At 43.0% G+C, this 15,601-nt stretch overlaps 1 protein-coding gene across 1 annotated transcript in view; it reads right to left on the bottom strand.

Moving 5' to 3' along the window:
* Positions 1-15,601, bottom strand: part of EXT1 (exostosin glycosyltransferase 1) — a 187,293-nt gene that overhangs the window by 31,246 nt on the left and 140,446 nt on the right. The window contains exon 2 of the mRNA XM_055800825.1: positions 6-99. Within this exon, the coding sequence (XP_055656800.1) occupies positions 6-99 (94 nt within the window). The remainder of the gene's footprint in view (positions 1-5; positions 100-15,601) is intronic.

The raw sequence follows: 15,601 nt of genomic DNA, 5'->3' as shown, positions 1-15,601 counted from the left end.
CTTACCTGCAAGGCTTCCAGAAACCTGAAAGAGCCAAGCCTGCGGCCACGGGGAACCAGACAGAAAGTGGCATTGTGCAGCATTTCACGGTAATCATACCTAACAAGAACAGGGGAGAAAAGAGAAAATTCAATTAGCGGTGAGTCCTAGAGTAACTGGGCGTGAAAATGCAAACAGCTGCTGAGACACATCTGGATAAAATCACCGCCAACCAAGACTGCTCACCACCAGGTTAACTAGCTCCCTCCCTGCACACGTGTGCTAGCCATCTCCCTGGCTCCTTTTTGTTCATCCTTAGGAGCAACCACCATGGGAGAGAGCTGGGGAGGGTGGCAATGAAACTGAGAAGGAAATAATTTTGCCTTTGCAATAATCGGCCATTTCTAAATAAACAGGTATGCATGAGTTCTAACAACTGTGGTTGTTAGAAGTGGTACTTCTGTGACCCTCATTTCCATTCAGATTTAGTCAAAGTCATGCACAACTGTGTTCATTTCTGTGCAAGAGGTTTGTACAAAGAAAAAAAGCATTCAAGCTATGCCAAAGAAACCTTCCCTTATCAAGCAGGCACTCAAAAAGGGACAGAGGGGTTACAATGACTCACTTGGTGGTTATTGTCAAGTGTGGCGAGAGGGATAACTGCCAAATTTTGGCAATTAACTACATAGCTGCAATGGCCCCTGCTACTCCGAATTAAAATTTTAAGCACCTACAGACACTCCTGAGCTTTATTCTGATTCCATCAATCACCTCAAAAACACACATGCAAAAATCCTCACAGTTTCCAGCCTCTTATTAGCTAATTGTACTTCTGGCAAACCCATGAACTGTGAATGGCATCAACCTTGACTGAGACAAAAGGATCCAGATTAAACACCCTCTGTTCTCCAGAGTGTCCTGGACTCTGCAGACAATTGTTATTTTCACAGTAACTTGTGGCATTTACATTTTCTAGAAATAATAATCAAATTTAACTGTAACCTGCAGGCAGAGCAATTTTTTTGTATGTGTGTTTACATGTATGTATATACATACATATATGATTATATTTTATATACAAAAAAGTCCGGATCTACGTTTTTATTCTCAAACAGGCCAGACAGATGGGAGTAAGCCAATTTTCAATTATAAGCTCTGTCTTTAGGAAGAGACATCTTGCAAAGGCCCATTTGCTTAAACAAGCGTGTACAGCTAATTTGCACAAGAAAAGGTCACTGTGAATGGATTAAGATTATCTCCACAGAGAGTAAAATAAAAAGCCTTGTTGCATTAATTAAAACTACAAAACAGACTTCAAAGTACTTTTTTTTTTTTAAACCGTATCTCAACTTTGGTTGAAATACATATATACATATTCCATTTAAGTGGCAGCCATTTCTTTTTCTCCATGTGGGATATTGATTGGCAGCCATGTCCCAGCTCACCAGCCAGCAGTGACACAACACACAGGGGAAAACGTCAGGAAACTGGAATACAAAAAAATAATAATAAAAAAAATCTGCCATTTTTAAGCATTCCGTTTTTTACATATTGAGAGGTCTGAGGCTCACCACTTCTGCTGTATATGACAGAAAATGTTAATAAATACCAAAAATAGAATACCCCGTAGGGCTAGAATACGCCAGTCAGAAGTCCCCCATCATTAGCTAGCTAAAAATGTAAAATCCTGTTAATACCCCAGAATGTAACAATATCCACAAAACACCGGTGGCAGAACCAGAACACAAAGACAATCAGAGAACAAGGCCAGCACAAGTGACTTCTCCATATGCCAGTGATATCTTACACTGGGCACCTTTTCTTTTGTAACTGATTTGTTGATATTAGGATAGATGTACAAAGGAATAAAAAAAAGGATTTTGTTGACCATTTCCCACCTGGAAACCACTTAGCGTCTTCCTCCCATTTGTGTGTTTTAAAGCCTAACGTGTGATTTATTGCTGAGCTCTGGAATAGCATGGTTCATGGTCATCAAGCAATTTATCTACATAATACAGACACAGAAACCTCACCCTAACCTTGATGTATGGCCACAAAATTTCCACTCACTTCAGGGAGAACGTGCAAATACAACAGGAGCAGATCCAGAGTAAAGTAATATCCATTGAGAGCTGCTGCAGAGAATGACATGCAGCAGAGATTCTTCTCATGAACAAATTTCTTTACGATTTCAACCCAAGTGTTTTCAGGTGACTCAACAAGATCTTTGAGCTCAGTGCTAAGGGGCTGATTTCCAGTTTAATACCCCTCAGCGACCACTCTAGGATCCAGCATTTATTTGAAATCCTTAAATACAAGGTGCTAATTTTACTCCTACTGGTTCGTGGGTAGCATGCAAAACAACAGAGGCACCCTGCCTTAGCTGAAAGACAGAAGATAGCCCAGTATGTTTAAATACAAAATTGGAAACGCTTTTCACACAACACATGTAGCCAGCCACAAATACATAAACATCTCTGTCAAACTGCAAGCATAGCTTTGTAATTTGAAGCATCACTTATGGAGGAAATTGTTTACATGTACTTCAGTCAGCCTGCAGCAGAGGCCGTTTCACTTTTTTTTTCAGGCTGCCAGGCAGCATTTGGAGGAGATCTTGGCCACAAAACATCACCTGGTGAATGAAGCTCCAGTCCACAGGCCATGGTGGGGGACAGAAGGTGTCAGAGCAAGCCCCAGTTTCAGATTCCTTCCCATTCAGCCGTGTAGGAATCACACATGCAGTAGGAGGTTTGAGCTTTGCCAGTGTTTTGTCAGGGCAAGAAAATAACTTCTGTATCATTGGCATTTTTTTCCACATAGAAAGCATACACACATCTCACCTGAAAGCATCTCTGCATTTCCCTTAACTCTGACTTGAAATACTTCCAGTGAAGTCAGTGAGATAACCTCTATGATTAAAGGTAGGTATCTGAGTTAAATCTTTGCTGTACTTGAAATTTCTCCTTCACTTTTTCAGGAGAGAAACCGAAGCTGGCACAGACATCCAGGAACACTCTCTCAGCCAGAGCAGGACACTTGTACATTAAGTACTGATCTGGCACCTACTGCAAATACCAGTATAGCATCAATGACGGGCTTGATTTCCCCACCACCTTCACTGACTAATCTCAACAAGACCTCAGGGAGGCAATGAAGTATTATAATCCCGCTCACAACTGGCAGAGGGGCCTTAAGTTACAGAGAAGCAAGTCAAGTGCTTAGAAGAGGTTCTTCCAGAGCCTCCTCTTCTTCTCCCCTGGCAATGGGGGTTATATCTGTTTTCAGAACTACTTATTGCCATTAGGCGGTAATGGCTGAAGATGGCAGGGAGATTTGTTACGGTCTTCCATCGCTGTGGTTTCTGCAAACCTGGAACTGCCGGCTTGTGGGGACAGCTCTGCATTACCTGCCTATCCGGATGCACTGGTTTTACCCGGCTGCAGAGGTTTTTCAGGCTTCACTTGCAGCTGAGGAATTGGAGCTCAGACCAGCGTCGTGGGGCACCACGCAGGCGGCTGGCCAGGCACTTCTTCCTTACTTGTGCTGCTTCGGTGTCGCACTCCTTCTGGTGCTTTCCTTTACTGCTGGCAGTTAATCTTTCCAAGTATTTACTGTAAGAAAGCTTTAAGAGGAGTCCTCTGCTTTGCTTGGAGGGTATTTATTTCCAGAATAATCCTGGTTTCTGTGTTAGAAGACTGCTGGGAGAGGGGGCACATGCTTATTGCTCATATTCCCATACTCCTTCATTCTGCACGCTTGCATGGAGGTAACATTTTACTGCCAATTTTAGGGTCGGCTTGGCCTGGGCCTCAGCTGCATCATTCAAAGATGTTAAAATCCAAAATGCATATGCTTTTAAAATGACAGTTGGGGCTTTAGAACTAAAATAGCTACAGATTTAACCCAAAGCTGGCATCCCTCTGTAAGGATCAGCAGTGTGTTTTATTAACTTTCATGCTTCCTTCTGTAATGATTAAGTGCACCTTGTTCACAGCTAATACCTTTTTAGGCAGCATAAACAAATAGCTCTATTTGTAATCAATTCTAATTTATTCACACTTTAATTGAAATATCCCCTCCCTGCTACCACCCATAGCTGAGAAAACATGTTCGGCCCCATCTATCACGCAGGTGTAAACACTGCAACGCCATGCGGGCAATTATATGAAGGAGAAACGCTGCTCAGCCAAATGCTCTTACCATCTTAACTTCTTGATCCAACACATTGCTTCTGTCTTTCTCCACCACCCTCCCCCCCACCTTTTTTTTCCTTCTGATGTGCCGACCTTGTCAATCAGCAAACGGATTAGAGGGCTGCTTGGGATTCCTGGTTCACCATTATCCCAAGGAGCCCAGGCAGGCTGCAGAGGCTCTGCAGTAACTAATCAGCCATGCCATACATTCCTTCTTGCAGCTTAAGCATTTCCCCATGTCACTACACTTAAGAGATTATAAACTAGCCTGGGAAACATTTTCACTACCAATTTTAACATAAACTATTTTTTGCCCAAGCCACATTGTCATCACTATTGATTGAAGAGAGGTCTAAAAAGACGTTGGCTGTTTAGATCAGCAGATATGTCCAGCTACCCAGATGTGATGATATCATACTTTATCCAGCTATATGTCACCTGTCACGCAGGACATCATAAAGCAGTGTACATATTTTCTTATCTAATCCTTTCAACACTGATATGGGACACCATCACCATTCCCATTTCGTAGACAGAAAACCTGAGATACAGATGACTGGTGGCTTCTACCGCAGCTAGACAGACCTTGGGAATGCTAACCCCGGCGTCCTCATCTGCCTCCTTCCTCTCTGGTGATAACAGCACTCACCGAAAAGCAGCTGTATGTTATGGCTATCAAAATTCAGATGGAGATACAGGAGCAGAAACCAAACCAAATACAATGGGTTTAACCCAGGAGTACATATTTTAATAGCGCCACATATAATCCATCTTTTGGAAGATGCTGGAGCTCATCTTTGGCAGGAAGTATCAGCACGTAATGCCATAGATATCAGATGGGACTAGAGCTGTTTTTTTCCTTTCCCAAGCCAAAAATTGCGATGGCACTTAATCAACTATGTCCAGGGCTCCCTCCCTGAATCTACACACTACATCTACCAGAAATCTCTGCATCAGTTCAAGTGCTACAACAAAGACAGATATAAGACATGTGTAACACAAGGCTAAGCGGTGGAGTGTTTCCCAGTTTTCCAGTATATTCAGTTTCAGCTACTAACCGGCCAGTTTTCTATGCATGAATGCTTAATGCAGATGGCTCTGAACTAGTGGCTGGAGAGCCTGAAAAGAAACCCACTCTGTCACACAGAGCATCTTGTTGCTTGGCTTCCATTAAGGTATGTTGGCTTTTAAATAAACTGTCAAGTAAAACTTGGCATTGAAAACACCAAGTGAGTAACTGTCTTTGTAGAAAAGCGGACGGCTCAGCTGTGCATCAAATAGATAGCTGCCCAAGACTGAGCTCGAAAGACTAACGCATCCTACTTGGAAGGGTGCCGTCGCTGCAAACTGCTTGCTTTTGGATTTACGGCTGCACAATGCTTTGGGGTGATCTTAATGCCGGTTAACAGGCTACTGGCTGGCAGTTCATCTCCCTCTCTGCAAGCACTGGTTCTGGAATTAGAAAGTTTGGAGGTGCAAAAACATAATTGGAAAACTTTTTTTTTTTTCCTGCTTAAAGGGCTAATTGATTTCACAGGTGTTTAATTATCATTTGCTGTGAGATAATACCTTGTAGTGCCATAAAAAATGGATTTAATTTTCGAGTGCTTGCAAAACCACTGCCAAAGCCAAGTTAGAGCTAAAGCTAGATAATTGTTCTATAAATCAAACACACTGCCTCCTTTCTTTGAAATTTTTAATACTTGGCTATAATGATATCTGACGACCTTGAAACTAACATAAAAAGGATTTTCTTGCCAAGTGCTGAAAGGCAGCCATTGGAGTATTTCTTTCAGCCTGGTTCATTACTGCAGCCGCCACAGACATGTGCCCTGGCTGCAGGACTCCAAGGGATGCTATGGTGTAAGTACAGCAGCAGCATGCGTGAAAAGTGATTTCAGCACAAGGTAACAGCGAAGTACAGGTATGAGCATGAGCACAATCTGAAAATACTCCTAAATTAATGAAAATACTGCAGTTCTAGATATGGCAATGGAAATTAAACTCAGCAAACATTCAGCAAATAATGTCAAGGTACAACTCTTTCCTCCTTTCCATGCCAGCATCTTCTTCTAGTTCAGAAGGTTGGAATAATAAAGAAAACCTGGGAAGCAGAGTTTTCACTTTAATGTACTGCTAAAGCAACTTTGTCACAGTTAAGATGGACAGTAAGCATTGAGATTTAAATAATATTTAAAATCTTCAGTGACATCACAGTTGGATTCAGTTCGCTTTGGTATTACACACAGAAACATTTCGATACGCAAGTCATTAAAGTCAATATACATTCTAACAAATAAAAAGGCTCTAATGACTTTTGTCTAACTATTTACACAGAATGCCCTGTAAACCTATATGGTGCATATAAAGCACACAGAATATCTGCACTGCCAAATACTATCCAGCTGGCTCCCAGCATGGCGGTTACACCATCTATAATAAGTAGTCTTATACAGTAGCAGATGTGGTCCCACCAACCCAATTTGATATTTAAAGATAACCGCTTATTTAACAAATGCACCACAGAGGGTTCCTAAGCAGTGTGTCAGAGCTAAGCCTTGCTGAGGTGCCTCTCTAGGCAGTGTTAAGCCCCAGCTACCAGCAACCTGCTAATAGCATGGTGTAGCTTTTCTTCTAAAACCAAATGCCATCTCCTAGGCTTTGAAGTCCTCTAAGAGTGCCTGTTTCACAACAGCACCTTGCTGTGCTGGCAGAAAGAAAACTCAAAACATGCCTGAATAAGAAAAGTCCATGAGGAAGCAAATGTTCTGCTTGCTTGTATCTTCCAAGGAATGTAAATGCAGCACCACATATTGTGAATTCAATACCCCCTAGGTCGGTGGAAAAGCAGTGAAGATGCTGATGCTTACATGCGTGGATGCATGCACAGGAACACACACAGAGCCACAGCGTAAGACTATGGACCCACCTCCCCTGTCAGCCCCTCTCAAGTGACATGGATGTGTATGAATCCTCTTTGCCTGAAACATGCCCATCTAGCAATTACTGCCTGTCAAGCTGCTGAACCCTTACAAGGTAAAGACAAGACCAACCTGTTAAGATGATCCAGTGGTGCAAGCAGGCTCTTTCTGACAGGATTCTTCTAACAATAAATTATGCCAACACTTTGCATCATTATGGTACCTCTACCTTGCCATTATCTGGAGATCACAGACTCCTTTTTGAATATTTTAATATAAAGAACCCCAGCCTGCCAGCAGGAGAACAAAGCAGCATCTCCATTTCACTGATGGGGAAACCACCACACAGCCTGAACTTGGGCTTCATCTACTCAGCCTTGTTCCCCAGTACTCTGTACAGAAAAATATGAGTAAGTTGAAAGTAGCATCTAACTCTTGACAGTATGCTTTGGCATTTCGACAGAGAACTAATATCCTGGGCTGCATCAAAAGAAGCCTGGCCAGCAGGCTGAGGGAGGTGATGCTCCCTTTCAGCTCCGCTCTTGTGAGACGCCACCTGCAGTGCTGCATCCAGCTCTATAGCCCCCAACACAAGAAAGACAGGGACCTGTTGGAGTGAGTCCAGAGGAGGGCTATGAGAATGCTCAGAAGGCAGGAGTACCTCTCTGATGAAGAAAGGCTGAGAGAGTTGGATACAAGGCTCCAGGCAGACCTTATAGCAGCCTTCCAATATATAAAGGGGGCTTATAAGAAAGATGGAAAGAGACTTTTTATCAAGGCCTGTAATGACAGGACAAGAGTAATGGTCTTAAAACTAAAAAAGGGTAGATTTAGATTAGACATAAGGAAGAATTTTTTTACAATGAGAATGGTGAGGCACTGGCACAGGTTGCCTAGAGAAGCTGTGGATGTCCCATCACTGGAAGTGTTCAAGGCCAGGCTGGATGGGGCTTTGAGCAACCTGGTCTATTGGAAGATGACCCTGCCCGTGGCAGGGGGGTTGGAACCAGACGATCTTTAAGGGTCTCTCCCAATCCAAATCATTCTATGACTCTGTGTGTCTAGTTTTTAAAATTGGGGATATTATATTGTGTCCTTCACAGAGTGACTTTGTTTGGATTTTAGCCTTTTCCTAGCAGTGAGGCAGTGTCAAACACTTGTCCTAAATAGCCCAATCTGGTCCCATTAACCAGCCTCATATGCTGTGATGGTCCAGCTGTGAACATCTTTGGGGCAATTTCCCACTGCAAAGCCCGTTTCCTTATTCATAGAACCATAGAATCAGAATGGTTCGGGTTAGAAGGGTCCTTAAAGATCATCTAGTTCCAACCCCCCTGCCATGGGCAGGGACACATTCCACCAAACCAGGTTGCTCAAAGCCCCATCCAGCCTGGCCTTGAATACCTGCAGGGACGGGGAATCCACAGCTTCTTTGGGTAACCTGTGCCAGTATATCACCACTCTCACAGTAAAGAACTTCTTCCCTCTATCTAATCTAAATCTACCCCTGTTTAGTTTAAAACCATCACTCCTATTGCTACAGACCCTACTAAAAAGTCTGTACCCATCTTTCTTATAAGCCCCCTTTAAGGACTGAAAGGCTGCTATAAGGTCTCCCCGGAACTTCTTGAGGCTGAACAACCCCGACTCTCCCAGCCTGTCACAGGAGAGGTGCTCCAGCCCTCTGATCATCTTCACAACCCTCCTCTGGACCCGCTCCAACAGGTCCGTGTCTTTCTTATGTTGGGGGCCGCAGAGCTGGACACAGCATTCCAGGTGGGGTCTCACCAGAGCCGAGTACAGGGGCAGAATCACCTCCCTTGACCTGCTGGCCATCCTTTTTTTCAGAGAATAGATCTATTAATTTATTCTCTAACTTTAAAGAAGTAAAAAAAAAAAAAAAAAAAAAAAAAAAAGCCTACTATTGGAATTTCAGTTATTAAAGCATCAGTTTGAATTAAAGACCCAAACAAAGAAAAATCCATACTGCATTTTCTGAACAAAGAAACAAATTCTAGCTCATCTGCCACACACTCTAATTCTGAGATTACAGGGCATACCTGAAAGCCTCAGAGTGCAGAGAAATAAAAGACTTATTGTGAGATCTCTCACCTGTCAGCACCTGCTGGCTCTGAATCTGGCGATTCCCTCCTGAGGGTCAAAAAAAAAAAAAAAAAAAAAAAGGGCTCCAAATTTTTCCTAATAGCTCTTTATTGAAAACCTGAGGTTAAAAAATGCTGAAGAGGAAAAGTTTTCTAGGGTTTCATGCTTCAGTATCTTGGCCTACTGAATGTTTTAACTAACCTAGAAAGAGAAGTGGTTGATTACAAGCCCTGGATAGTAAAACATGAATAAAGCATCTGTTTATGTCACAGTCCAGTAACTGGACCCAGCAGAGTCCAGAGGACGCTGGTGTAAAGAACACTGGCCTCTCCATTAAGCTGCCTGTAGGACTGGGACTTCAGCAGGACAGTAGAGAAAGCACAAACCCCTGCAGATTGAATTAGAAGGGGTTATCATTTCTATTCTTGCTTTGAATGTCTGGCTGAGCTCTTTACCAAACGATTTAGAATAGTCATTATGAAGCTTATCATTTTCTATTCAGCTCCACAGATTTTCCCATTACGGCTATCGAGCTCCTAAGTGGCTTGTTGGCATCTTTAAAAGTTATAGTCCTCCAGACGCAACATCTAAAAATGGAAAGCAAAGATGATGTGCAATACTGGCTCTAATTATGCAGGAGTTCATTTCTATGAATGACTGGATTTGTTTCCAAGGAAAAAAGAGGGACTTTACACAGGAACTGCTGGCAGAGCCCCATGTTGTCTAGGCACGCTGACCCAAAATGTGACCATTCTTGGAGGAAAAATTAGTTCAGCAAATGCATGGAACAACTTTGAATGAAATAGAGAAGTGATTTATTTTTACTCATAAGAAGTCAGCTGCAGCTTAGTCCCCAGGAGGCGTAACACCACAAGATACCTAGATACTTCAATATTTTGATTCTTTATTAGTTCTCATATTTGCTTTCATCTGTGGATCTCAAAGTATTTTCTTTCTCCCTTCTATAAATGAGATAAAGCTACCTCAAAAATAGGAGTAGGACACAAAGCAGGGGAAAAATAAAAAGAACCCTAATTCAGTGTATTTTGATCTTGTAGCACTGAACTTTAGGGTGAAACCCCAGCGCTGTCAGTCCAGGGCAGGCTTCCACTGACAGCGGGTGCTGATATTCTGGACCTAATGAGGACTAACTAACTTCTGCAACAAAGCAGTGCAGGAGCATGAACTGTGGAAGGGCAGGAAACCGCAGATTTTTTCCCTATTGCAGTGAACAGTGAGCATTCAATTAATTTTCATCTAAGCGAGAAAAGAGGAGACAGCAGGAAGAAATATAAAAATGCACTGATAATTGTTTTTCAGTGACACCTCCCATTCCTGTCCTCAGTTTTGTTAACAGAAAGCTAAATCAGGCCACTTCATGTAAGACTGTGCTTCAGAGTGGCCTGATAAAAAGGGATCTGTCACTCAAAGATCTGCTCCTTCTCTGTGCTTGCTCACTTCTGCTGACTACAGTAAAATAAAAGTTTTCTATTATTTGCTTTTCTCAGCAAAAAAGGCAGCTAGAAAAAAAGTATGACTCTTCTGCATCTCTGCATCACCAAGTCCCCTTCGGAACTGGACTCTTTTCTCCTCTTGAGCCAGAGGAAAACATGAGCTGCACACCGTTAAGTGCAAGCTTAGAATTGTAGCTTGCTTTTTTTAGCCAGTTTGTACCTTTTCTAGGGTTGTTTAGGCAACTCCAGCGGTCTTCAGCTGACATTACACCAGAACAGGGTGACTGAGCTGGAGAGTGTCTTATCTTACACACTTTCAACAGGACAAGAGGTAATGGTTTCAAACCAAGAGGGTAAGTTTAGATTGGATACTAGGAAGAAATATTTTATGTTGAGGGTGGTGAGACACTGGAAGAGGTTGCCCAGAGACGTTCTGGATGGCCCATCATTGGAAGCATTCAAGGTCAGGTTGGTTTGGGCTCAGAGTGACCTTATATATTGAAAGATGTCCCTGCCCATAGCAGGGGGGGGGGTTGGACTAGATGATATTTGAAGGCCCCTTCCAATCCAAAACTTTCTATGGTTCTACGATTGCCCATGGTGGCACATGGGACTTTTAGGTCCCAGCTTGAGCCATGCAAAACTGCTGTCTAAAAAACCCCACAAGCACGTTTGCATCCATGCATACTTAGACATACACACTTCCACACTATTTAAAAAGGACTTCCATCTGGAAACCACTGATGCATGCGCATATCCTTCTTCTCTTGGCTGACCCTGCCCTGACACACAAAGAATGTCACACATGATTTTTGCAAAATTACTTTTTTGAAAATTCAAGGCCCATTTTGAGAACAAAGTTAGAGGAATAGCCAACCAAAGCAAACTGAAACCTCGTTTTGAAGGAGACGTCTTCTCAAGCATTCAAAGCAAGTCTTTTGAAAACCAGTCTGCAAACATGAGTGCCAAACACTATCTAAACCAGACCATATCGTAATTCTGAGAGCTGCTTATCGTTCTGCTCCTAAGAGTCCCAGGGAAACCACATACCTGCTGATGGTGAATGCCTGACTGCTCGCATCTGTAGCCCTAATGCATCACTGCAGTGTCAGGCACCTGAGCTACGTTGGGACCAATCCTAAGAGATGCAGACAGTGTTTCTCGGTCCCTATTGATGCCCACTCTCACTCATGGTGTTCAGCACCACATAGAATCGTCTGTTTCACTTTTTTTAGCATTCCTGCCCTGCTGGGCAGTGTCTGCCTGGAACATGCTATGTCTGTTTGTGAGCTAATACATTATTTACACAAACTATTCAGGCATAGAAGCAAGGATATAAAACATTTATCAACAAAGGGACCTGTTTGTCATTTTAAAATAATTATGTTTCTTTAAAGAAACCAACAAATTCAGTTGTCTCAGAATTATTTATTAGGTTGCACAGGCTTGAAAGGACTCTCTCCTTCGGGGGGAGGAGCCTCCACTCCACATAAAGCTTTAACCATAAGAAATTTTATACCTCAGCAATGAAATCTCAAGCTTGCAAGTTTTGTAAGTCAGAACTCTAATGAGAAGCACAGGTCAGGTTAGGTGTATAGCGGCACCTTCTCCTGTAACCTGCCAGACACTGAAACACCTGAAATGAACTGTGGGGTTGCAGGGCAAGGAATTCCCGAGGGTATTTACAATTCTGCTCTACTGTCAGTAGCTGGAACACACCTACACTACACTTATACCTGGAAGCAGCTCTATCAGCCCCAGCCCTAGTGGGATACAGCCAGGCATCTCCTCCAGCCCCGCTGAGAAGTGTGTGGGGCCACCCTGGCACTGCCTGGCAAAAAAGCCCTTTGCTCTCTACCTGCTCCAGGCCCTGCCCTGCCTTTTTATACCTCCCTCCAGCAATTCAGGCGCAAGGACAAATGGAAAGGGAAAGGCATAGTCATGTAAGTGTTCAGATCTGAGAGGGATCTGTGATCTGGTGTGCTTTGCAGATTGCTAAGGAAAACATGACTGTCCATACAAAAGGGCTTATGAGGGGATGCCAGCAGTGATCACATTGGTTGGAGGAACAACAGCTCTTTGACCAAGAGCTAACAGCCAACAGATGGAGGGGAATGATGTTCACTGTAAGAGAGGCCATGTGATGACACACTGCAACATGCAACTGGACTGTTTTTTTATACAGGTGTGTTAATTTTGATACTAATTTTAAAGTACTTAATGTTATTTTTTAACCTTCCAGTGATAAGCACACAGCAGGTACAAAGACATCCCTAAAGGAGTTTTCTGCATCAGAGTAACTTCAGCTTCCTACCTCTTATAAACTATAACCGCAGCACCCTGCGCTGGCAGGAGAACAGGCTGCACCGTTTCCAGCTGAGTCTGGGTTTTGTGTGCTGTGTCCCCACGGGGCATACATGAGACCATGAGCTCTCCCTGCAAACTTCCAAGCAGCTTTTCTCCCTGAGTTCCTCCCCTCAGATTCCAGATGGGCTGCGATACAGGCATTTTCATACAGCAGCGCCTCAAATCATGTGTTAGACATGTCAGCAGTTTTTGCCAACATTGGAGGCTAAAAAGGTGCAGACCTCGAGCAGGTTTTCTGGAGCATCCTCATGCAGCACAGACATCTTTTACATACTGTTTAAGAGACTATAAAATGCAGTAAACCAAAATCCTCTGTAATGCTTGGTATCTGAAACAAGACTTTTTACCTCTGAAAGGAGCAACTCTGTAAAGGATTAGAGGGTCACTGTGGACAAGCAGCTCAAGGCTGTTACGAGGCAAATGAATCCTTTGACACATCAACCACACTGTACACACAAAGAGGAAACAGCCCCTAGGTACCCAGAGCTGGTGTGGCAGACACCAGAAAATACCCAGTGCTAATACCTCCACATTTTAGAAAGATGCTGAATAACTCAAGACAGAGAAAAGGGACAGGAAAGTTATTTAAGGGACTGTAGTAAATACCCTTCTGATAGAGGTTTAAAGAGCTCAGTGTATTCAGCTTATCAGAGAGAAGAGGAAGAAGTGGCTTGATTACGGCATGTAAGTGGCTCCACAGGGACAAAAAGAAAAGGAACTGAGAGTTCTTTAAGCTGCTGAAAAAGGACACAACAAGAATCAAGAGGTGGAAGTTAAAAGAGAAACAAACATCAATAGAAATCTGTACTAACGCCCCGGCACCAAAGGTATTTTAACCACTGAACCAAACTGTCATGAAGGATGGTCGCTCCTCCATTAAGCCATCTCTGGAAATCAGAAGCAAGTGCTTTGCTGGAGGATACGCTTTAACTCATCATGGTTCACTGCAGCACAGGGGTAAAGCCGGTGACACAGAATGGGCTGCAGCGTGCAGGAGATCAGACGGAGTAATCTCCTGGTCCATCTGGCCTTCCGTTTTCTGAAAAACCTACTAGTTCTGGTGCTTTCTGATAGTCCTGAGCATAAAACCTCTATCTCCAATACGCTGTCATGCAAACTTCATCCAATTAGATTTGTATTGAAATGCAGGGGGACATGAAAAGGGATGGTATCTTCCGATAAGCAACCCATAGCACTACTTAGATCACTTTACGATACAATAAATTCTGTAAGACTGAACAATAACAGACTACACTTAATAACAAATAACCTTCAGGATTTTTGCTACTTCAGACCAACATATTCAACTTACTCGAGAATCATTTATTTGATGAATGGGGCAGTTTAAAAAGTACCTATCGTTGTACAGAGATCAGTATTGTATTTCTGTAGATCTCCATTGGTTTCATTCCTATAAAACTCTTAAGACTTTTCCATAAGGATGATCATTCCAATCAAAGCACCAAGTGAAAAGGTTCACTCTTTGATTATCATTCGGGTAAACTTAATAGAGGCATCCATAAATTAGTAGGGAAGAAGGAAGGGAAAAAACCCAAATCAACAAATGATTATGCCTGGGTGGAAATTTTTAAATCTTTTTCAATGGATTACTGAAACCCTCCCGAGTTCATCTGCAGATACTGGAAACATGAATGGATAAAACTGGAAGCCTAGGGATTAGCAAAGTCATTACCATAATCACATTTTCCTTATGTGAAATATTTTGCTTTCTCCTCCCTCCACCTTTCAAAGGTTTATGATCTCTGTCTAGTAATGCAGTCAGTTTTTCCATGAAATGTGCCAAGTCCTCTGTAATTTAGCTGGGAACATCGGTGTTTACTATCTTTTGCAGTGAGCAGTCCTGTTTAAAACCAGTTTCTCGTCACACATTAATATTCTGGTGGGGGAGGTTTGCAGACATGGAGAAGGAACAATAAATAAGTTTGAAGGCAGCTCCTTGCCTGTTTTATCGTCTCACAGGTTAGTCTGCGTTCAGAGGGGAGGAAGGTCTGCGTACTGCAGTCACACCTCACAAATACAGTTTTCTTGGTTTATACCATCCTCTGCTTTGAGTTTTCTCGCTCTGCTGAGTAAATACATCATTGGCAGAAGCCCAATGAGGCGAGGAGACATGTGGTTTGTGCCTTGCCCACACCTCAGCATCTCGAGATGGCTGTGGTTTCCACAGGTGTCTCCCAGCTCCGCTCAGCTGCTCAGCTGGCACCAAGAGCAGCATCGGACCTCGCCTTGCTCACAGCGTCTCTCACCCCCTTCTCCCTTTTCAGCCTGACAGGTTCAGTGTGGTTCTGCAGCGACCTTTTCCATGGAGTTTTGAAGGATAACGTAATTGCTGCCTCAGCATATTCCCCAAGAAATTCATGAGAGAGCTTTCAGCTCCAGTTTTGTGAAGAATTTGGAAAAAATTAAGCCTTTAAAGTGACACACGACCTTACTGTCTGTCCCAGCGCTGCCACAAATGTCAAAAGCCTCAGCAAACACTGCTTGAATGAGAGATCTGACAAAAGCCCCATAGAGAAGTTATGGCAGATAATGTTAACCCGTTACTCTGTGAATTTTATTATTG

The sequence above is a fragment of the Falco peregrinus genome, chromosome 3, assembly GCF_023634155.1.
Source record: "Falco peregrinus isolate bFalPer1 chromosome 3, bFalPer1.pri, whole genome shotgun sequence".
In the NCBI taxonomy this organism is placed as follows: Eukaryota; Metazoa; Chordata; class Aves; order Falconiformes; family Falconidae; genus Falco; species Falco peregrinus.
Note: the sequence above shows the minus strand (reverse complement) of the source record. Positions and strands in the feature narration are given on the sequence as shown.